The sequence below is a fragment of the Mus caroli genome, unplaced genomic scaffold (assembly GCF_978045245.1).
Source record: "Mus caroli unplaced genomic scaffold, Mus_caroli_1 scaffold_17, whole genome shotgun sequence".
NCBI classification, from domain to species: domain Eukaryota; kingdom Metazoa; phylum Chordata; class Mammalia; order Rodentia; family Muridae; genus Mus; species Mus caroli.
Window position 1 is genome coordinate 89,017,885 of NW_028227272.1, and position 24,016 is coordinate 89,041,900.

Genomic DNA, 24,016 nt, shown 5'->3' on the forward strand with positions numbered 1-24,016 from the left:
GACGGCGTGGTCAGCTTACGCTTCTTTATTTGTTGGCTTATGTTGAGCATGCTTAGCTTGGGTTTTTGTTTCTCTTTTGTCTTTTTACATCCCTGTCCAGGTAGAGTTTCCACTGTGTTACCAGGCTGGCCTCTGATCCATGTCATCCTCCTGCCTCGGCTTCCTGTGCATGGCTTTGACAGGGGTAAGCCACTGTACCCTGCTCACCAGGCCTGCTTGATTTCTCCCATTTTATTAATTTCTTAGGGGTTAGAAATAGCGCTTCCAGGGCTGGTGAGATGGCTCAGTGGGTAAGAACACCTGACTGCTCTTCCGAAGGTCTGGAGTTCAAATCCCAGCAACCACATGGTGGCTCACAACCATCTGTAACGAGATCTGACTCCCTCTTCTGGAGTGTCTGAAGACAGCTACAGTGTACTTACATATAATAAATCAATCAATCAATCAATCTTTAAAAAAAAAAAAAAAAAGAAATAGCGCTTCCAGGCAGGGATGCTTTGTCTGGAAAATGATGTGCTTGGCCAGGGTCTACGTAGGAAGAAGGTGATTGTTAACCTGTGATCCTCAGAATATAGCATTAGGAAAAACAGTGAGCTTAGTCGAGACTGGGGACTTAAATTTTATTTGTGACCAGGCTCTGTTTCTGTAACGTAGGGACCATTTTAGTACCTCAACTAATCTTTTCTTTTTGTCTTTCTCCCCTTACCCTGCTCCAGATACCTGACATCATTGCAGATCTGAAACCTCAGGCCCAGGTTCTTGTGAACATAGCTGTCCTGTCGGCTACGTTTCAGTCGACTTGTTTGGCTCTCCTTTCCCTAATCATTTCTTCTGTGATTACTGGGTCCCTGCTAAGGGAGTCTTTACTCAGTTTTTGAATACTCAAGAGATTGGTGCTTAGGTAAGAACTTAAGGAAAACTGGAAGTGAAAGCACAAAGGTAACTGAGTATCTCCTGGGTGCTCAGGCTTCAGACCCTGGGCCTTAGCTGCCTTCCTCCCAGAATCAGCAGGAGTCTGTTTTGGCTTTGTTTGGATTTCACTTTGGAAAAACGGTCTCCTCGACATCTATTCTGGCCATTAAATTCTTTCATTTTCCCAGGTGCTGCATCGGGAGCCAGATTGCTGTGTGTGTAGCCCGGAGTGTAGGGCTGTGGATGCTCAGTGCTGGGACCAGGTTCCCGCCAGGAGTGTGCAGTTCTTGTTTCTGTTAGAAAAGTACAGGAATGGCTAACGTCCAATAAGTGCATTGCAGATGGAAACATCCAGTGGGTACTGGTTTTGATTCAGTTTTAAGGTGGGTTTCAGTAGGTGAGTTAAAGTGCAATTTGAGCCCAGGCTCTGTGCCTGGCAGTGTTTCCTAGCGAGAGGAGCTTTTGCTCCTGTGTGCCTTTTCCGTTGCCTGACCTTGTTGAGGCAGTGGTCCAGTCTAGGTGGTTTGGACTGTGTCTCTTTTGTTGGGGCACTGCTTGTCTGCTGATTGTTAGCTGTTTCTAGAGAGCACCTGAATGGACTTTGTGATCTCGAAACTGTAAGTCATCAAGGTTCTGACAGGGACAGCCCAAGCCTGAGGACTTGGAGCACTTCTGGTCTCACAACAATGCCACTTTCATGTGTGGACCAAGTAAGTTTTTATTTTTGTTTTTTTGTTGTGTCCCCCCCCCCCCAAATTCAATCTGTATGAGAAAAAGAGTGAAGAAACTTGAGACTTTCTCTTAATGTCATTTTTTTATTGTTGTTATTAAATATTTTCCCTGACTAGGATGAAATCACTGGAAGTCACTTCTAAAGTTTCCAAGATCTGCTCTTCTGATTTCTAAAGGACAATGGTTCTGAAACTTTGAATTTCTAGACTCTTTTCTTGTTTTACCTGAAATAGAAGAGGAAGGCCTCCTGCATTCATCGTTTGCAGCAGCATACTTGTTTTGTGCTGATTTATTCAGGATACTGCTAAATTATTCTGTTTCTGGTCTTAGTTTTGTATCTTGAAGAAAAATTCTCTTTTTCTTAGGGGAAGTTAGGACACAGCTAAACTGGCTTCTTAGGAGAGTTAGAGACTGGTTTATTACGAAGATGCTGTGGTTACGGTGTCGGTCTCATCACATGGGGAAAGAGAAGCCATGTAGTAAGTGTTTTAGGAAAAGGTTTTCTAGAAACAAAACAGGAACCAAGTATGTTGAACACACACACACACACACACACACACACACACACACACACCCCTATACTCCTGTGAAGGTGAGCTCTAAGTTGACCTGGTTGAGTTTTACTGCTTTGAGCCATATGGTCGTTAGCCTTAGAGAGGGATAGATGCTCACGGTGTAGTGATGCCCAGCCTGGATGATTGCTGGAGTAAAGACTGTGTGTGTGAATGTGTACTTGAGGTGTGCTTCTCCTGCACTGTGGATTCTTCACCATCTTGAAGATTAGTGTGATTTACATTACAACCACAACGAAGAAGAAAAAGAATAGGAGGAGGACGAGAAAAAAAGGGAGTGTTCAGCATCACAGAGCTCACCAGGCGAGGCAGTCTGAAGTGGGAGCCATGCCTCTATTGATTATCTAATAGTTACTATAGTTTAGTCAAAGTGCTTTTGTGTTGAAGAATGTAGTTTACATCTATTTGGTACCAATAGGAGGTGCCAGCCAGTATTACCTTGTATTTTAGGAATGCTCTGGTTAATAAACAGTGTTCATGGGGTTCAAGGTTCAGGTTCTAACAGGAGACACTAGGAAATGTTTGTATAAAGAAACATGAATGGAAAAGAGGAAGAGAATGTGCGAAGGTCCATTATTATAGTTAGGGTGATCAGGTCAGATGGAAACGTAGTAGATGAGCTGAGGCAGTACCTGGAGCCTGAGGAGGTCTTGATGGAGTTGTAGCAATACATTCCCAGTTCAGATGGTGACAACTACTGCTGGTACTGATACAAAGCCTTGCTTGAAAGAGTTGGCAGCGCGGAATTGTTTAGTGCTTTTTCCATTCACCTTGGCTATCGTGTTATTTCAGTTGTTCCCGAACTTGTGACCAAGAAAATCTTGAACTTCTTTCTCTTCTAGGTCCACAACCCAAGTGTATGTAGCATGTGCCACCATGTCTGGTTTATACTGTCCTGGGCATTGAACCTCAGGCTTCTTGCATGCTTCTCAATGAGCTGCATCCTCAGCATCTCCACAACTCTTTAATTTGATAACCTGTCTGATGTTGCCTTGGGGTGCATATTCCCACATTTTATAGGTGTGAGAAGGTTTAGGCATCACTCAGCTCTAATAGATCCACCAACATGTCAGTCTTATGGTGTCTCTACTTCTGTTACCTGTTTTTGAAGTGTATTTTATACTTTCTTTAACCCTTAAAATTTTAAACTGTTACAGAACAGTTGATCTGATAGTCTACTGCATAGTTTTCATCACAAGCTGTTAGAATCATCTCTGTTTTTAATCTAAGATCTGAGTGATGTGCTTAATTTTAGTTAAAAAAAATGTAGTAAGTCAAGGATCACGCTTTTCGGTGTTTGGTTTCCTTGGGCAGTTGTACAGACTTTCAAGAATGCCATTGGTGCTTTGCATAGTCCACGGCTCACCTGGGGTTTTCTGCGGTTCTTCCTGGTGGTTAGAGGCAGATTCGTAGGACTGATCACAGGGATGTCACAGCTTGGTGGCGGGAGCTCTGCCAGTGTCCTTTGTTGGGGAAATTAAGCAGTTACCTGGTTTTGGTGACCCATGTTGGATAACTCCATGGCAAGTGGCACCTCCTTTCCTTTTATAACAGGTGACATCTGGAATAATAGACTTGGAAGTGGACATTTTGTTCTTTAGCAGTTATCTGCTGACTTTTGTATCTGAATCAAATACAAAATGCTGGAAGACTTTAGATTAAAAGCAGAAGCAAAGATGACTGACTACAGCACTTCTCCTGTAACCAGAAGACGTTTACTGTGTAGCTCTTTAAGCACAGCCACCTTACGTCTGGTGCTGTCTCTATACGGCCTTTACTCCAGTCTGGATCTGAACACGTCTCACAGGTTATACTTTCCTCCTGTCTCACAGGCTGTAACCATAGTGAGTCTGCTGTCTCTGCAGTGCTCTTTTAGTTTAAGTCCACATAGGTTTTGGAAGGTAGTGGGTAGGAATTTGAGTACGTGAGGCTGTACATGTGTGTGGAGGACTGTGGCGTTGATGGTCATGCTGCATTCCATTATAAGCCTGACATATCAGCAAATGCATGCCATCCATTTTAAAGCTTACCACCAGCCTTTGTCCATTACTGCAGGTGCATTGCTGTGCAGGACAGGTGTGGGTTGCAAATGTTGTTTCTCCTTTCTTGCATCAACTAGTTGATACATACTCATTTCTGTGTTTTCCTGAAGAATACTACAAAAGAATGCAACTCTGTACCCATACATAGAGAGGGTGTTCCTGTACTTTGGTGATCCTTAACACTCCTCAGTTCTTGCTTGTTTTTAGTCTTAACTGGGGCTCAGACCCAGGGCTCTGTACACGCTAGGCTGGTGCTGTACCACTGACCTGCACCCCCAGCGTCTTGGTGTTCTTATCTATGAATTGGGGATAATTGCATCTACTCCTTGAGTTTCTGTGAGGATTGGAGCAGTTTCTCCGTGTACTGTATGTAACAGTACCGCTTGGTGTTTGCTCAGCGCTGGTAGCGCTGGTAGCGCTGGTGCAGGAGCCTTTTCATGTGAGCTGTAACTTGGTGAGTGTTACCTAGTGTGTGGGCGGTTCCGGAGTAAGTACCAACACTGATGATTATTATAGTCAGTGAAGCAACTCAGATCTGTTGGAGAGGTGGCGAAGGGCAGAGTTCTTTGTAAGTTAGCAGCAGCAGGAAGCCTGGGCTTGTGTTTGTGTGGCTTGAGCTTAGGGGATCGCTGCTTGCCTTTCTTAGAGTGAGTAGGAGCAATCATCTGAGAAGACAAACACAAAGCAACACAGAGAACAGTAAATGTGAAACCTGTTCCAAGGGGAACTAGGACAGACAAGGGGGCTGCTGGAGGGGTATAGAGGGGCAGGTGGCATCCCCAGATACATTTCTATCTCAACAAATGACGGCCCGCCATTCTACATGCACTTATTTGTAGCTGCTTGAAATTGAGGGAGGGAAGTGTGCTGTCCTTCTAGCCCTCTTAAGTCTGCCGTCTCACACTGCCTACGGTGCTTGTTGATTGTGCAGGAGACCTGACTTCAGCATTCTCAGTGCCGTACTTGTGAATGAAATAGACATTGGAGGGCTTGCTTAGGGTGGTGTCCAGTTGCTGGTTGTGTGATGTGTATTGGATAGTAATGTGGAAGGCAGGCAGGCAGGCAGGCAGGCAGGAGGGGTTGAGGTGGACGGGGAACAGACCCTGAAGTGGAGAATAGTGCCCGTCTACAGTGTGGAATCACACGAGTCATTGTATGTGTTAGGCAACAATGATACCCACTACATGGACCTCAATCTTTTTAAATGTCACTTTCTCCACATACTCACTTACATGTGAGTGCACTTAAATACTTGAGTTGGATTTTGTTACATGTGCTCTTTGCGGTGTTCTGTTCATATTCTCAGTGTGTTGCCATGAGGATGTTCTGGCCACTCAGAATCGTGTCTTTTGAGCTGGTCTTTACTCAACCTGGGCTGGCCTCAAGCTTGTGGTCCTTCTGCTTCAGCCTTGCAAGGACTACAGGGGTATGCTGGCATGCCTAGCCTGCCAACACATTTTTAAACATGTATGATGTGTGGAGGTTGGTTTGTTTGTTTAAATCTATCATTAGTTTAAATCTATCATTGCCTGTCAGCACAGAAAGACCTTTTCTTTGAAGGCAGTAATATTGCATTGCAGTTATGGGCAGAAGCAATGTAGACACTGATGTGATACAGATTCCATCTTACACACACCTAGATTCTGGGACATGTTAACTCTTGGTTTTCTCAGGTGTAAAATGATCACAATAACTGTCTTTATGATGATCATGAGGGTTTTAAACTTTTCAGTTTTAACTCCTAACATTGTACTCATGGTTAACTGAAACCCATATCAGTCATATTAAGAAAAGTCCCTTTCGCTTTTAAGTGTCTCTGGTAAACTGTGTTACGTCTGCATTCTGCCTCTCGATAAGTAAAATTAGAAAGTAGCCATGTGAGTACTTAATACTTTGCCTCAAGGATCATTAATTATTCCACTCACAGAATTTTCATTATTGGACTTTGACTCAAGATGACATCAAGTGAAAATGTAAGAGAAGTCTAAGATGACGTAAGTTTTGGTGTTTCCTCAAAAGAGTGATGTAAATTGATGGAGTGGTAGGGAACCTCTTTAAGACATTTGCAAGTGAATTGGACACTGAATACATTGTCTAATTTTATCCACTTGTTCTGTATGTAAAGAACATTTTCGAAGGCCCTAAAACCCCTTGCACACGGACAGGTAAATCTGAAAGGGCAGAGTCCTCACTCCCGGTGTGTTCAGGCTGGAGAGAGTGATGGAGCAGAGCCACCACCCTGCTGTGGGGGTCGGGGGGGGGGGGGACAGGATCCAGAACTTTCTCTATGTTGGTTATGCCCCTATGATCTAGGCAGTGGCTGCATATCATACTTGACGTTCACAGAGATAGATTGTCATTACGAAGTGACAGATCTTCAAGTCCTGCTCTTCAGAGAGGCACTCTTTCCTGCTCTACTAAAGGACTTGCACCTCTGTCTGCGTAGCCCATACCTACTGCTTTGCTGGATCGTGCAATCTGGTGTTAAACTGTGTTGTTTGTGGCTTGGCAGTGGAGACAAAGGAAGCCTCGGGTGTGCTCATGGAACACTGAGGTGATTGCAAGAGACTTCCAGAGGACCCTTTTGTGAGCCTTCAGTGACCAGGTGCTGAGTATTTTTCATTTCTGTTACTTACTACACAGTCTTGACTTACTAGGCCTACCACTGTCAGTGCTGAGGCCCTGTGTAGGTTACCCCAAAGCTAAGGACAGCACAGTTGGTCACTTTTAGGGTCAACATGATCAATTCCTGCGGTTCTCAGCCTTACTAATGTTGCAGCCCTTAATACAGTTCCTCATGTTGTAGTGACCCCAACCATAAAATTGTTTTTGGTGCTACTTCATAACTGTGACTTTGCTACTATTATAAAACATAAATGCCTGATATGCAGGATGGCCTTAGGTGACGCACGTGAAAGGACTGCTTGAGGGGTTGCTACCCACAGGTTGAGAACCACTACTTGATGCCTTGTTACTTCACATGTACCTTGAAATTGCAACAGGAGCCCAAACTGAGCTCTGTGCCTATTTCCCTTGTTGCCTGTTTGGTTTTTATGACATGTGGCTTTTCTTTTTAGACATATGCACCCTGGATTTTATAGATTGTTACAAATAATTTCCTGGTTTGGCATATAAATAAAATAGTTACCCTCTATGTCATACTTGTGTCTTTAACGCCTAAAGGAGTTCATAGTTGATGGGTCTCACCTTCTTTTCTTGTTGGTCAGACACAGCACCATGTGCATTTCTCTTCTGTCTTTGGATTTAATTTGTTTAAATGTACGACCAACAAATCTGCATTCTGACTTAGTGTGAAACTATAAGTAATGCATCCCCACGATTTTAGTGGGGAAAGTCCTGCTACCTCAAAACACCTTTTATTATGGGGGACCATTTCTGTATGCTCCAAATAGTTCTGTTCTGGAAATGTTTTGTTTGTTTGTTTGTTTTTTTTTAAAGAAAAAAAAAGAGTTATATCAAAGAAAACTATTACTTGTGAATGAAGGCTTATGAATACAAACCACAGTTTAAAATGTTGCATGTCAGATGGAGGTGTTTCCATGTGTATTCTTTCTAAATAAAGGAACTCTGGACTCCCTCGCTCATGGCGCCTTTGTTGAAGAATTGTTCACTTCTTAAACATTAAAGAAATACAAAACTTATTGTATATTTTATTTAGGACTCCACCCCCAACTTAGAGAAATGTGGAATAGTCTTGGGAGGCTGAGACTCAGGGCTTTGATAATGTCTTCTTGTGACTGACACTTGAAGTGAACTGTCATTGTACTGTAGTATGTGTATCTCTGTACAATCTGAAGTGACCTGTTTTGGTTAGTATTTTCTATTTTGAATTCTCTAGGAAGTATTAATCCCTGTATGTAGTTTTAAGTTAGAAAACTCTAAAAGCATACAGGCTATTACAGTGTTGTGAGAAGCTGCTGTCGTCTGTAGCTTTGGAAGGACCCAGAGAGAGAAGACAGAGTCAAACACACTTTGCGTTTTCTTGAGGCAGTCTCATAGTAGCCTACGCAGGCCTGGGCCTGAAGCAGTCCTTTGCCTCAGCATCCCGAGTGCTGGGGTTACAGGCGTGTCCTGTGTCCAGCCTTGGACAGCTCTGAGCTCAGATTGGGCTGCTCTGTTTTCTGTGATTCAGATCTAAGGAAGGTAGGACTCAGACCTTGGATGGGAGTTTCAGCCAGATGGAACATTCTACAGAAAGTGGAATGTGGCTTAGCTGATGCCTTGAGGGAGTCCTAGTTGACAGAAGTGATGGTCCTAGCACTGATTTCTAGTGATAGAACCAGGAAATGTCTCCTTTGCTTCTGAGTACTTTGTCTCTGAACACATAAGCTGCTACATCAACAGTGGTCACAAGTGGATCCCCTCCTCCATCCAAACAAAGGCTCTGAATGTTTTCTCAGCCTTTGAAAAACATGGTAAACTTTTTTTTTTTTTTTAAATTCTAAACTCTCATTCTTTTTTTTTACACACACACACACACACACACACACACACACACACACACACAAACACACTGTAGCTGTCATCAGACACACCTGGGAAGGGCAGCAGATCCCATTACAGTTAGTTGTGAGCCACCATGTGGTTGCTGGAATTGAACTCAGGATCCCTGGAAGAGCAGACAGTGCTTTTAACCGCCGAGCCATCTCTCTACCTCCCCCCCCCCCCCCCAATCCCCATGCTAAATTTCCACCAAGAAGAGCTTTATGTGAAGGTCCTTGGAACCAGCAAGGGTTTACCTTTGCATGTGAACAAATGACAAGGTCCAGCGGTCCTTGCCTCATAGGTATCTTCACGAAAGGCAGGTCTCTGACTGACCTCTCCACTGTGATGGGAATGGCCCTTACATTGAAACATTTAAAGCTATCCCTCTAAATAAATAGGTTTATTACTCAACTTAGAGTTTACTGAATTATTGGAAGGTTTGTCCTAAATAATTTGGAAGGTTTTTTTGTTTGTTTTGATTTATTTTTGTTAAACCTGAAGGATTTGGAGAATTCAGAAAGCAGTTATAAAATATCTTCAGGATTTGGCAAGCTTGAAGTAATGATATTTAAGTTGGTTTTTCATTTTGTTTTGTTTTTTGCTTTTTGCTTTTGCTATTGGCAGTCTCTTATCACTGACATGACTTTCAGGAGGCAGGATTTTAATGTGGGTATTTTTATTTGCAGTTTTTTTTTTTTTTTTAAATGTAGGTGCAATTATTGTGTGCTATGTAAAAGAGTGCTGAGATGGTAGAGAACCATTCTTTCGGGAGTGGTATGGATTAGACCAGACGAGTGTGTAGGGCTCTAGTCTTTAGGAAATGACTCTGTCTTCTTCCTGGTAAAAGTATGCTCAAGTTTTTTGTTTTTTTATTGGTTATTTTATTTATTTAGTGTATTCAAGTTTTTAACAGTACAGTTTTATTTCAAGCTGTCCTAAGATGGTCTTATTTTTATTTATGGCTCCTAAGTTTACTGTTGATTTTTAAAGACAAAATACCTAGATTTATAGGAGCAATGTTTTTTTTTCAAGCATGGGAAACTGTTTATTTTGAGGTTTCTTCAGTAGTAAGCACAGCCACTTAGATCTTAGCATGTGACAATATTACTTTGAATAATAATAGTATTTTTAATGATCTGTCAGCTATTTTTATAATTAAATGAAGATTTAGGATTTATTTCTTTACTAATTGGAGAACCATCAGCTTTATAACTTAATTATAGTTACATTTAAATGTGTGTTTTACAGAGAGATCATCTTAATCCAGAACTGAAAATGTCAGATGGCTTTATTGAAGATGATTTAATGGTTGACAACTTTTTGTTCGGGTTTAGAAGAAGAATAACAAATTATTCATTTTTCCAGAACACCATCTCCCTTTGCTCTCCATTCAGGAAGAAAGAATTAGACACATCACAGTACTGGAAATATTCTATAAGATCAAACCTTGAGTGCAGTGCGTTCCTCTTCGTAGATTTTGTTTTGGAATTATTACCTGAGAAAGGGAAGAAGGAAGGGGAAGATGTTGTTACTTCTAAGTTTCATAAGCATCATGAGGGCTGTGTGCAGTGTGGGAAGTTGTTTGTTGTAGCACTTTTGTGTAGGGTATCTTGTTTTTCACTAGCCATTTATAACTCTAGATTTCCTTATGACTATGCGTTGACGGTAGGAACATTTAACTTCTCAGGTAGATGCTGACACCAAGTAAATGGACCTGCGTCTAGGACTCTAGGTAGCCAGAACGTTATCCCCTTCCCCAGTGCTAGAAGGGTTTATAGTATTTGAAATTCTGTTTTTGATTTGTTAGGGAAATGTAGTGTCCCTGTGCTCTCTCAGGATGCTTTACGATTCCCATCCCTGTTCTGAGCTGAGACTACTAGAGTGAGACGAGAAAGGATTATTTACATGGGTGGCAGATGCAACTGATAAGTCTTTATTTTTACCTCAAAACAATGGCTGCTGTCTCTATCCTCTGTGACAGTATTGATTGTGCTTTGCTGTAGTTATTAAAGTGTATTATAAACGTGTTTTTCTTTTTATAATAAATGTTGTGCCATGTTTGCTCGATTGAAAGTTTCCTCATCGCTTGGTGAGACACTCCTCTAATTCAATCTTTGTCTTTTGTCTTTGCTGCCTTGCAGGGTTGGTACAGTAGGCTTCACTAGACTTAGCTGCAACTCAGAATTTCTCCTCCAGCACCTGAGTAAATGCTGATGGTCTTGTGGAGAGTGGATTAAGAGTACGAGCTAAGTTCTCAGTCCCAATTGAGAAGCGGAGGAAATGTAAACTGTCTCCTTCCAAGTTTATCACAGCCACCACCATCAAGACAGCAAAGCAAAGGACAAAGACTTTGAACTGCTGTGTTGCTCTGTGTAGTCCAGTGCACGCGTGGTTTACAGACTTGGCTGGGGTTACTAATAAGTAAATAAAAAGCTGGACGCTTCTGTCATTCGGACATTTCATTCACCAGTTACCAGCATGAGGGCTGTACTGGAGGCAGCAGACATTGCCGTAGTGGCCCTGTATTTTATCCTGGTCATGTGCATTGGCTTTTTTGCCATGTGGAAATCTAATAGAAGCACTGTGAGTGGATACTTCCTGGCCGGGCGCTCTATGACCTGGGTGGCGATTGGTGCCTCTCTGTTTGTGAGCAATATTGGGAGTGAACACTTCATTGGGCTGGCAGGATCTGGAGCAGCGAGTGGATTTGCAGTGGGCGCGTGGGAGTTCAATGCCTTACTGCTCTTGCAACTTCTGGGATGGGTTTTCATCCCCATTTACATCCGCTCAGGGGTGTATACCATGCCTGAGTACTTGTCCAAGAGGTTCGGTGGCCATAGGATTCAGGTCTATTTTGCAGCCTTGTCTCTGCTTCTCTATATCTTCACCAAGCTCTCAGTGGATCTGTATTCAGGTGCCCTCTTTATCCAGGAGTCCTTGGGTTGGAACCTTTATGTGTCTGTCATCCTGCTCATTGGCATGACTGCTCTGCTGACTGTCACCGGAGGCCTTGTTGCAGTGATCTACACAGACACTCTGCAGGCTCTGCTCATGATCATTGGGGCGCTCACACTTATGGTTATTAGCATGGTGAAGATTGGAGGGTTTGAGGAAGTTAAGAGAAGGTACATGTTGGCCTCACCTGATGTTGCTTCCATTTTGTTGAAGTACAACCTTTCCAACACAAATGCTTGTATGGTCCATCCTAAGGCGAATGCCCTAAAAATGTTGAGAGATCCAACAGATGAAGATGTTCCATGGCCTGGATTCATTCTTGGGCAAACCCCAGCCTCGGTATGGTACTGGTGTGCTGACCAAGTCATCGTACAGAGGGTTCTAGCAGCCAAAAACATTGCTCATGCCAAAGGCTCCACTCTAATGGCTGGCTTCTTGAAGCTTCTACCAATGTTTATCATAGTTGTACCAGGAATGATTTCCAGGATAGTGTTTGCTGATGAGATAGCTTGCATCAACCCAGAACACTGCATGCAAGTGTGTGGAAGCAGAGCTGGCTGCTCCAATATTGCTTACCCACGCCTGGTGATGACCTTGGTTCCTGTGGGCCTTCGGGGCCTGATGATGGCAGTGATGATTGCAGCTCTGATGAGTGACTTGGACTCCATCTTTAACAGCGCCAGTACCATATTCACCCTCGATGTGTACAAACTTATCCGCAAGAGTACAAGTTCCCGGGAACTAATGATTGTGGGCAGGATATTTGTGGCTTTTATGGTTGTCATCAGCATAGCGTGGGTGCCAATTATTGTGGAGATGCAAGGAGGCCAAATGTACCTTTACATCCAGGAGGTGGCAGATTATCTGACCCCTCCCGTGGCAGCCCTCTTCCTTCTGGCAATTTTCTGGAAACGCTGCAATGAGCAAGGGGCTTTCTATGGTGGAATGGCAGGCTTTGTTCTTGGAGCTGTCCGTTTGATACTGGCTTTTACCTACCGTGCTCCTGAGTGTGACCAACCTGATAACAGGCCAGGCTTCATCAAAGACATCCATTATATGTACGTGGCTACGGCATTATTTTGGATCACAGGACTCATTACTGTGATTGTCAGTCTTCTCACACCACCTCCCACAAAGGATCAGATTCGTACCACTACCTTTTGGTCAAAGAAGACCCTGGTGACAAAGGAGAGCTGTTCTCAGAAAGAAGAACCATACAAAATGCAAGAGAAGAGCATGCTGCAGTGCAGTGAGAATAGCGAAGTCATCAGCCATACTATTCCCAACGGGAAGTCTGAAGACAGCATTAAGGGACTGCAACCTGAAGACGTTAATCTGCTGGTGACATGCCGAGAAGAGGGCAACCCAGTGGCTTCCATGGGTCATTCAGAGGCAGAAACACCAGTAGATGCTTATTCCAATGGGCAAGCAGCTCTCATGGGTGAGAGAGAAAGAGAGAAGGAAACGGAAAATAGAAGCCGGTATTGGAAGTTCATAGACTGGTTTTGTGGCTTTAAGAGTAAAAGCCTTAGCAAGAGGAGCCTCAGAGACTTGATGGATGAGGAGGCTGTGTGTTTACAAATGTTAGAAGAGACTCCACAAGTTAAAGTGATACTTAACATTGGACTTTTTGCTGTGTGTTCACTTGGAATTTTCATGTTTGTTTATTTCTCCTTATGAACTTAAGGATATGGTGAGACACTTAAGAGAAAATACTGGTTTTTGAAAACAAAAATGTAACTGTTGCACCTCTCAGGCATTGTTTACGCTGAAGGTTTTAGCCAAATTCTCCTTAGCAGAAAAATCATCTGTTTGTAAGACTGTTTCCCCAGAGATGGGGAAAGTAAATCTTCAGCTTACATGAAACAGAGCAGAGTGAATCTTGCAAAAAAGGTGGTTTCAGAGTTTTCTGTACCAAAGTAAGGAGAGAGCAATTATTCTCGTGTATCACTTAGGACAGAACATGGGCTAAGGTATCGTGAGTAAAGTGTCTGTCTACATTGCCAAGGCTTGGTAGACCCTACGTTGAAGGAAATTTGCTCATTTATAAAGGTTTTTGTCTCTAAACCCTGCTACAGTTAAAAAATGAATTTGTAGAGACTGTATGATTAGTTAGGTCCTGAAAGTCTAATGTGTTGTGTAGTAATGACTTGAGGACAACTTTGTGTGTGTGTGGTTGGTCATTAGCATGAGTCTATGGATTCTGCTTGCCAAGAGAAAGGAAGAGTGTTTCCCTGCAGGTCCTTTTGTACTGCTTGTGTGGAAATGTTAGCAGCCGTGTGGAGCACACTTGGTTCCATCTCCTCCCTCTCCTTTTTTCCTACCTAAACCGAACCATACTCCGCTGACTTTTTAATTTTGCTTTTAATTAGGGGGGAAGTAAATACTGCTGATGATCCCCACATTTATTGATCAGATAAGAATATTTTAAAATATAGTTTGAGAATTATCACCTACCAGGCAATGACTGATATGTAATGCTAAGTAGATGATGAATCATTGTTTTTACCTGCTTTCTAGCTGCTTCCTTGTCATTTTATTAACATTCCTTATTTGCCAAATGCCTTCCCAAATGGGTCCAATCGTAAGATGTTCAGTATTGTGGAGGAGAGTCAACACTACTTTTGTGCTGGGGTTGGCACTTGCTTAGCTTGTGAAACATTGTTGTTAAGTTTTAGAGGAACAGTCTTAAGTCTGATATTCTACTACATTCCTTATAAGTTCTCTTCCTTGTTTCTGTCTTTTTTGAAGGCTTGCTATGTATATACATAGATGCTGTTACAGTCAGTTAGCACATGAGTATGTTTCATTATGAACTGGCTGTCAGTCATAGAACACTTGGCAGTCTTACTGTTGATGAGAGTAGGTTTTCTGTAGGATGGCCTGCATGTTCCTCGGTTGCCACGAACAGGGACTTTAGGGTTTAGCAGTGTGCTTGTGGGGGATATCACACTTGTGGAGGACTCTTAATATTGACCTTATCTTAGCTTGGTATCCAATTGCCACATCCATGGGCAGCAGATCTTTTTTTGTAGGCTGTTTCTCCTTATTGAACATAGTGCAGAAGGAATTCGAGAAAAATCCTAGGGATGATGTGTGTAGTCCTATGTCTTCATCACTGCCTCTTCTCCATTAGAGATGAAGAAAGCAAATTCTGTATCTACTTTCTTTAAGCTGATAACTTTTTAAATTGCATGACTTTTATGAAGCCTTGTACTTAAGGAGAATTACTACTTTTATAGATCATTTTATAGCTTTTCAATCAAACTCAGTCCTGATAACCAAAACGAAACAATAACTTTCCTTGTTTTTTTTTTTTTTGTAATGCATCGACTTGTTTGCAGATGATGGACTTCACGAGTCCAGTGCTGTTAGGGATCACAGATTGTCACACACAGTCTTCCTATCTTCTGGAGGGTTTCTGAGGGACTGAGTCTGGAAATTTAAAGAAGTCATCTATGTATGAATAGCATGCATTTCTGAAGAACTTAGAGTGCCTTGTACAATTTTTCTCTTAGTTTCTATTTTGCGGTTTATAACCCGGAGCCAAGTAGATAGGGGCCATCCTTCCCTTGAATGGAAAGTTGAGTCAGTTCTCCAAATGTGGACTGCGAGTCTGCCCATGTGTTTGGATGGATTATCTGTGCTTTGTCGCTGTCTTCTCTTAAACAATTCTTTTTAGATAACCTTTCAGTCTTTGAGAAAGTTACAGAATATTGGGTTGTCCAAATTTGGATTAAGTTGTAGGAATTAACATTTCCTTTGAACACATTCCTATGCAAGTTCGCAGACACTGACACATTGGCCAAGTGGGCTTCCTCATCCTTGTATGTATAGCATAAGTGAATAGGAGGTGTTTATGTGAATTTCTCCCTTTTATTTAGTGCTGAGTCCTAATAATTTGGAATGCTAGAGTCCTCTTACCCCTTTTTTGTTGACTTATAGTAAGATACATAATGTATACCGTAATGTGTCTATCTGTGTGTAAATAGCTGTAGGTCAAGTGTAGAGAACTAATGCTCATAAATAAGGAATAACTTAGCATATGCATTCGATGTGTGTTCTTACCACTGTGAACATCGCTTTATTTAGTGTGAAGTTTCTAAAGCTTGTCTTCCTCACTGCTTCCCAGTGATAGATCCTGTGCTTGAATGTGTATGCGACGGCAGCCTCATTTCAAGGGGCCAGCCTTCAGCCTTTATAGGGCATTACAGTGGTTGTTCTTGGGATGATGCCTGATTTTAGACTAGCAAAATGTTCATCCTTCACGTGCATATGAGTCCTAAAAGATGGCATGGATCTGTAGACATTTACACATGTGTTTTTGTGTTTATCTAAGCTAAGCTTTGGAATTGACCAAGATTACATTGACTAAAATAGTGATTGAAAGTAACCGTGAGGTAGGTGAGGCTGCTGGTCTACAGAGGTAGGTGAGAAGTAGTTCTCTTCTGAGTGATAGATAGCCAAGCTTCTAGATGCTTGTCTTCCCAGGCAGTTCTTGCTTGGATCCGGAAAGAAGGGTTTTTAAATTTAATTTTATTTTTAATTTTAATTTTCCTTTGCGCCAGTGGCTGGGACAATGATTGATGGCTCTTCTGTGGGGTTTCAGGTTTCTCTTTCTCTCAGAAGATTGTGTCCTGCCATCCCAAGAATAAACAACTGGGCTGCTCTCTCCTGGCTGTTCTTCTAGGAAGTGATTGCTTTTGTTTATAGAGAAACATCAGGCAATAGCAGCTGCCTTTGTCTCAGATTGAGCGATCTCATCTCCAGGGCTTCCTTTCACCAGCTCGAAGGATCCACTGTCTTGCACAGAGAGGCTGACCTGGGTAGTCTATCCATGACTCTTATGGCTGTCACCATAAGAAGTGGTCAGAGATTCTTTGTGAAACTTCCCATTTAAGGACAGATCAGTGGAGTTATGAGTTCTCTGAGTGAGGTTAAAAGCCTTGTCCAGGGTCGCTATGAATCCTTCAATTCCTACATCAGGAGTCTTTCTTATTCCGGGTGCGTGGCCTTCTCATCTCCAAGTACCATTTAGTGTAATCTACAGGTGAGCCTTATTTTCCACCAGATAAATACGCTTTGTCATTGCTCAGTAACGAATTAGGTCTAATGGCTTCCTCCCTCATGCCTCACTCCCTTGCACGGCTCCTTTTGGAGGTGTGAGTGGAAAGGGACCACATAGGTTTCTAGAAGGAAACATGTCACCATTCTCTAGGTTTACGTTGAAAGATTTGCACAAGACCATTCCTGTTGAATTATGTGACTGTAGAGCCTTCCTTGTTTGTGCACAGATGTTCTAAGAAGTAATAATAAAAGCAAAATTTCAAGATGTGACAAATCCCCGTGAGATCCAGATATGAACAGCAGGGGCTGGAGAGATGGCTAAGAGTACTGCTCTTCCCAAGGACCTGGGTTCAGTTCCCAGCACCCACATGGCAGTTCTTAACTGTCTGTAATTCTAGTTTCAGAGGATCTGACACCCTCGCACAGACATCCATGGAGGCAGAACCCACTGTATATAAAGTGAAACAAAACAAACTGTAAAGGTGTAGAGTCACATTCTTTAAATCCCAGAACCTTGAAGCATCTGGGCTGTCAGCTGGCGCAAGCCCCTCTCCAGGAGTAAGGTCCAGCCTGCTAACTTCTAGTTTAATGTTAAGCAGGAGAAACAGCTGTTAACAGAAGAGAGGCTAAAGTGGCTGATACCTAGTATTGATAGTTTAGTAAAATGAAGCTTTTAGGCTTCGTTTTCTGTAGGCTTGCTCATGTCCTAAGCAGAGTTTCCAAGCTCTGTTCTGGTTCTCTTGTCTCCATTGCTCCGTAGCCTGCCCTTTATTTCAGTATTTTCTGATCTCTTGCGTAGTGCTTGGTTTATCTCACATACTGTCTTGATGTACCAAAGTCTTCCTTTACCCCAGGACTGAGGACTTATAACCAAATAATGAGTTAAACAGTTAACTTTTAAACCTATTAAACCTATAGTAGCTTACAATGTTATTGGGAATAAATGTTTGCAGAAACACTTTCTCAGATTTGTATTGGTTAATAGTAAAGCACTAGTGTTGTGGGCAGGAAACAGTCGGCGGTGAGTTCTCACAGAACTTGCTTGGAGATGATGGTGCCGGCCACGTGATGCAGAAAGAGCAATTTTTTTTTTTTTTTTTTTTTTTTTGCCATGAGGGTAAAGGTTTGATTTAGTTGCTATAAAGAGAAACACTTGTGCCGCATAAGCAGTGCCGGACTGAGACCTTTCTCATGAAGACCATCTCTTGATGTGGTACTGTTCCGTTGCACTGTCTTGCACACTGTAGCTGCTCAGCTAGCTGCTTTGACTCCTAGGAGTGACGTGAGCAGAGGTTCTGTGTAAGAGCGTCACTCGTGCCAAGTCCCACACTTCATCATGGGCTTCAGGTAAAGTTCTCACTCTCCTGTGCTGGCAATAAGGCTTTACTACTGACTGATCTTGTAACAATGTTGTGAAATTGATCATTCGTGTTTCTGTCTCTGCCCCTTTATAAAAGGTAAGGTTTAGTTTGAATGTAAGCCGCTCACTTTTCTGGCAGCCAGCAGCCGTTGGCCTGTAGCCTTTTTCTCAGAAACAAAGAAAAGATGTGCTGTGTGTCTTTACTCTTCAGCAGTGCATTGTGCATGTGCTGCAGAAGGTCTGCTTCTTCTGTGTGTAGAGGAGTGGTTTTCTGTGCCAGGAACGGAGCTCCTCGCTGGCACACACACACACCCCACACCCCACCCTTGTTTCATGCCCAGCAGTGTGTGTCTAGGGAAATGCTAGTGATTTTCCTGACAGCACAAGTTGACAGTGTACCCACAGCGTAAATAGATGAATTCACCCTACTTTCCTAGTGCTGCTAGATATATAAATTTATATATAAATAACACACATACATTTAATGTTCAATTTATCAATATAGCCTAGGCTTCTGAAAATAGAATGCTATTAGTAACTTTTGTGTGCATGTGGGTGCGTGCGTAAATTGGAGATGAAGAATTGGGCTCATTGAAATCTTTAAATGGCAGATGCTGGTATACAAGGTTTTCTGTAGTATAATCAAGTTTTGAGATTTGTGTTTGGGTTGGTGCCTTCTGCTTGCCAGCATTGATGCGCTAGTTCACACTTGTCCCTTTCTTAGTAGTAAGCTTTCTCTGTTTTTAAACTTGCAGCTAGTGAGGGAGACTAGTACAAAGTGCACATTTCTAGACTTTTATGCAGTCTTTTGGTTCAAGGAAACAAGGCAGTTGAGTATCTGTATTAATGTTATTTATTCATCTTTATTTGCTTTTATATCTATAATTAAAATTTAAAGTGACATTATAAGTTCGTATCCATTTTAACTTCAATATAGGTTTGTTAAGGGCATCTGAAGAACAATAGTTCATATTTCCATGTGTGAGTAGAGGCTAGAGGTCCATTGAAAGCACAAAACCGTGTTCATGAGTGTGTGTTTCCACTTGTGAAAAGCACAAAACTTAATAGCATTCTTACTAACCCACAAGTGCCAGTCATAAACCCACCCAGGCTTTGTCCCAAGTTGTTAGGAAGATCACAGCCCAGAAAGCCTAGGTGGTGAGCCCACTGTCACAGCCCAGTCCTCAGTGAGATCCTCTGTCTGTATGGCTTTGATGGAGAGAGCGAGGCCTGGTGGGCAGAGTAGGTGGCAGCTTTGTAAGTTGTAGTAATGTGAACAGTTAAAAAAAATCTCATCTAGAAGAGATGTTACTTGTCACCAGTACTCTAAATACATGAAAATATTCACATTAAATAGTGCAAGTATTATATTGATTTATATAGTTTATATAAGATGACATTACCTTTGTTTTCTTTATGTGCCTAACTATACTTTTTAGTAAAAAGTTGGATCTCTGTGTTCTGAACATCAAACTATTTCTGGATAGATTCAACATGACACTGCTTTTCACAGTGGCACTAAAGCTTTTAATCTGTTCCGTTAACTCCTAGACTAGATGACTGGAAAACTGTAGGTGTGCACGCAGAAATGAAGATGGCATCTCTTCCCACTCAGCATTGCCTTCCTCCTTGTTTTCCTTACCTCCAGATAGTCCCATGTTTACCAGGAGTGAGAATGAGCCCTGTTGGCTTCTGTCTACATTGTAAGATGCAGCCCTCAGAAAAGAGAGTGCCTCTTCTGCTTGGATACTTTTCTTCTTAGGAAGAGGCTTGGTAACCTCTAACAAAGATCTTAGAGGGCATAGACCAGTGTTGCTGAGAGAGAGAGAGAGAGAGAGAGAGAGAGAGACAGACAGACAGATCAACAAGGTCTTAGTATATGATACGTCTTAGAAGAGTTCACATGAACACTGATGGACAGATTTTTCCCCTCCAGCAACAAGCTAGACGTGTGGACCCATAACAGACTTTTACAGCAGGTAACCTGCAGGTTGCAGTGTGGGGGTGGGAGCTGAGGGGAGGAGTGTGTGAGGAGTGTCCTTGGCTTAGCAATGTGTGACAGTGTAGAGCAGTTAACCTTTCAGGCCTGAAGACTGTATTCTGTACCTTTAAGGGTTTATTACAACTTTATGAAATACTTGTTAAAATTTCTTTGGCAGAAATGTTTTTCATGGAAAACCGCTTTAGTTAGACTAAGTGAAATGTAGTTATAGCAGTGTAAATATGTATAATTTCCTAATTTCACTGTGAGATCTCAGACTTTTGAGTGGCAAACAGATCACCGAGTCTTTTGCTGATGGACTTGTCTGTGGGGTTAGTAAGATGTAAACACTTTATTTTGACCGACTGTGGTGGTGGGCATGATGGTATGGAGCCATTACTCCACTGCCCTTGTTGGTTTTGCTTCAGTTTGAGGGCCTGCAAAGTTCAGACCCAGCAGGGCTTCCTGTCCCTTGCTCAGCTGCCTTTCTTTGTCTGGAACGGTTGCTAATCACCATATGAACTCTTAGGCTTTTCTGCTTTGCTTTGTTGTTATTTTGTTCTTTTCCTTTTTTGACAAGATGGATATCAAAAATAGTTGCTGTGCAAAAGTTAGTAGTCTTCTTCAAGAAGAAAACAGTTCCTTTTCTAATGCTATCCTGTGAAATTGCTTCACTCATTCCTTTATTTTAAAGCCAAATGTCAGCAGAATACTGCTGTTTTTATCTAAATAATTTTGATATGTAAGTATTAATGCATTTAAAAAGATGTCTGCGTTGAGAAATATTTCACCAGTGTACTGCCTGTGAAAACTTTGTTCAGATTTCTGGGAAAGACACCAGTCGGTATACTGGGGCTGCACATTACATACATGTATTATTTTAGTCAGGTATTGTTTTAGACCAAGCCTGGTTATAATAGAGTAGACTAACACTAGTTTGTTATCAGTTAATTTTTAATTATTTCCAGTTTACTCTCTGTTGTCCTCATACTCTTCTCGTTTTCAGATCTCACTAATCGGGTCCATTTCATTGTGTAAGGCTTCAGTTTCAAAGAAAATAGAATTTGATATAAGCCAGGTTACTTCCATCTTGAAAGGAAAACAATTAAAACTGTAGATTTAAAATGGTTAATTATCTGTGACAATTTTAGCCTATTCTGTATACAACTGATTTTTAAAACTGTAGACTGTGTTAAGTGTTGCTGTTGTTTAAAAATGGGGAAAAAAACCTGAAGCAAATCTGCTTAAAGAGCTGTTGGTTCTCATTGCTGACCACAAACACTATGTTCGTGTGTACTCGTGTTATTTTGCAAGCTGCTACATTAGCCTGCAGAAGTATTTGAAAATTTAAGATGAATATATTTCTTGCAAAGTCCGTTCCTTTCTGTGGTATCTTGTCCTTGTAACTGAAGTGTAGTAATTATTTTATGGAAATGTTAGAACTTCTGTACCAACTTTGAATAAAATGAAAACTTTACACTTCTGTGCCTCAGTGTGAATATCTGTCCCAAACTCAGTGTTCTGTGTCTTAGTTGAACAAGTCATACTTTACTTAAGTTCTTATAGACTTGACTCTCAAGTGCTTTCAGAAACCCCCGTGCTGGTGTTGATATATTAACCATTGTGAACTATGTAAAACATGGAATAAGAATATTCTTGGATTTTCCCTTATGACTGGAGTTTGGAGAAGACACGGGAGTGTGGGCATGTCTTCCCTCCTGGTGGAGCTGCTCCTGGCACCTTGGCCTGCAGATGCACAGCTTCTTGCTCACATGCCCCCTTTAGTTCTTGGTGCCTTTTTATGACAAGAACAATCAATCATAATTAGTGTAAAAAGCCAGAAAGTAACATTGAGTGGTTTTAGTCCAAAGATTTGAGGTGTTGTTGGTTAGCTCATTAAAGAGAAGTCTTACAGCGGTCTGGTGTTACATTTAGCTCTGTGCCCTTTGTTTCCCTTAATCTGGGACAAACTCCTGCTCCCCAGCCCCATGTTTGAGATCTGTGACTGTGACTGTCTCACAACGTGGGACCATTTTATTTCCTAGTGATTAGACTGTACGTTTGGGGAGGGAATACAACATAATGGTAGTATGTTCTCAGAACTTACACTAGTGGTCTGTTGTTGTTATCCCATTATGGTTGAAATTAATCTGAATACTTGGTTATTTTTTCTTCTGATAGTTTGTGAGGTAATTTAAGGCTATAAAAGCACTTACTATTCTCCATCAAACAGAGCACATTGTTTTGAGCATCTACATGAACTTTTTGTTTAAGTTGTAACTAACAGTACAAAATGCTTATCTTCCTCATCAGTGTGTACTCTGAGTTAGTTTATTCAATAACTCATAGGCTACTGTTGTTGTTGTTCATGTGTTTCCAGATTTAGCTAGTGGGACCTTCAGGAAAGTTTGTGTGTTCTTTTGACACGGTTCTGTCAGTGTTTGAAGTACCTATTTCTAGTATACCAGAGTGTTCTAGGTTCATTGTGTTCTTTCTCTGTCCCAGTTGCATCAAGTATTTGGTAGAAAATGGTCTGCATATGCTCGCTCATTGCTGTAGGAGAATGGCGCATCTCATCTTATGATTTAGAGGGCATCACCTACATCTACTGGCTTCAATTCTGTTTAATGTATCCATGTGTGTATGGCTCTCTCTCTTTCTCTCTCTCTCTCTCTCTCTCTCTCTCTCTCTCTCTGTGTGTGTGTGTGTGTATGTGTGTATGTGTGTAAAGTTGACATTCAGTATCTTCCTCAATTGCTTGAGCTTGCTAACTGTAGTTAGCCATCTATCTTGTCCTTGGGATCTCCTGTCTCTGCTTCCAGTCCAATGTTGGGATTGTAGATGGCCACAGTGCCTGCCTAGCTTTTACATAGGTTCTGGGAATTTGAACTCCAATGATTGGTAATATTAACCCTCTTGTTACATTTAACTCTAAACTCTGTAAGGTTAGAAGACTTTTTAATGGCATATTTAATGAATATAGAATTCTAAGTTGGAAAACTAGAAACTAGAAAATAGTGGAAATTTTGAAAGCCTAATAGGATATTTTCCTGGCTTATATGTCTCATGTTCCAAAACTTTATAATTAAAAGCTTTGCTGAAAGTCTCTGGCCCCAGGTGGGCTCTTTGAGTGTGGCAATATAGCCCTGGGGGGTGCTGTGGCTGCTCACTTTGGCCCTTCCTGTGCTTGCTTAGGTTGCTACATTATTTTCTCAGTCTTTTTCCTCTGCTCAGAGGAGTTTGTACACTGTATCTCCAGCTAATTCTGTGGACAGACAAGCTTAAGTAACTTGTGTCAGGCTTGCTTTATTAGCACTCTGTGCCTCATCTTGTGACAGTCCTTCTTTTATTTCCTGGGTCTGCTGGAGCCCCGACGGAGCTTTGCCTTCTGGGTCACTTCCTCCAAGACAGCTTCTTTCTGTTCATGTTGGTCTTTCATGGAAGGCGTTTCTCAGTTTCAGTATTTGACCTCCGTGGCCTCCTCCTTGGGGAAATCCTGCAACATCTTTAGAAAAAACCAGATTGACTGCAGAAAGTTTTGAACTGAAGGGTGTGGCTGGAGATGTAGCTCAGAGAACTACCATAGTGTGAGGTTCTTAGCTCTGTCCTCAGCAGGCCCCCAGGGAAGAGGAACGTGGTGAGCCACCATTCTGAGAACACGGGGTTTTGGTTCTTAGCCATTTTGGCATGGCACCCTACTTGGAGCAGGGCCTGTACCTCCTACCTCTGAGGAGTCCACTCCAAAGACTCCTGCACGTGCACCTTGGCATCCACCCCCAAGTTTCAGAGGCTGGTCCTCCTTCCTGTAGTTTTCCAGCTCTTCCTTCCCATGGCTGTTTCTTTTCTCTCCAGTTTTTCAGGACTTTACCCTAGAGTGTGTATCAGTGTA

The 24,016-nt window shown here is 42.0% G+C and overlaps 2 protein-coding genes across 3 annotated transcripts in view; both read left to right on the top strand.

The window, feature by feature from the left end:
• Slc5a3 (solute carrier family 5 member 3) overlaps positions 1 to 22,710 on the top strand; it is a 30,256-nt gene extending 7,546 nt beyond the window's left edge. The window contains exons 1-2 of one of the 2 annotated variants that reach the window (XM_029470337.2): positions 484 to 901; positions 10,906 to 22,710. In XM_029470337.2, the coding sequence (XP_029326197.1) occupies positions 11,243 to 13,399 (2,157 nt within the window). In that variant the 5' untranslated portion in view covers positions 484 to 901; positions 10,906 to 11,242 and the 3' untranslated portion in view covers positions 13,400 to 22,710. Of the gene's footprint in view, positions 1 to 483; positions 902 to 10,905 lie in introns of those variants that run through there. The other variant, XM_021185280.3, reaches the window with a different exon arrangement.
• Positions 1 to 24,016, top strand: part of Mrps6 (mitochondrial ribosomal protein S6) — a 51,359-nt gene that overhangs the window by 7,634 nt on the left and 19,709 nt on the right. The gene's annotated exons all lie outside the window — the stretch shown is intronic.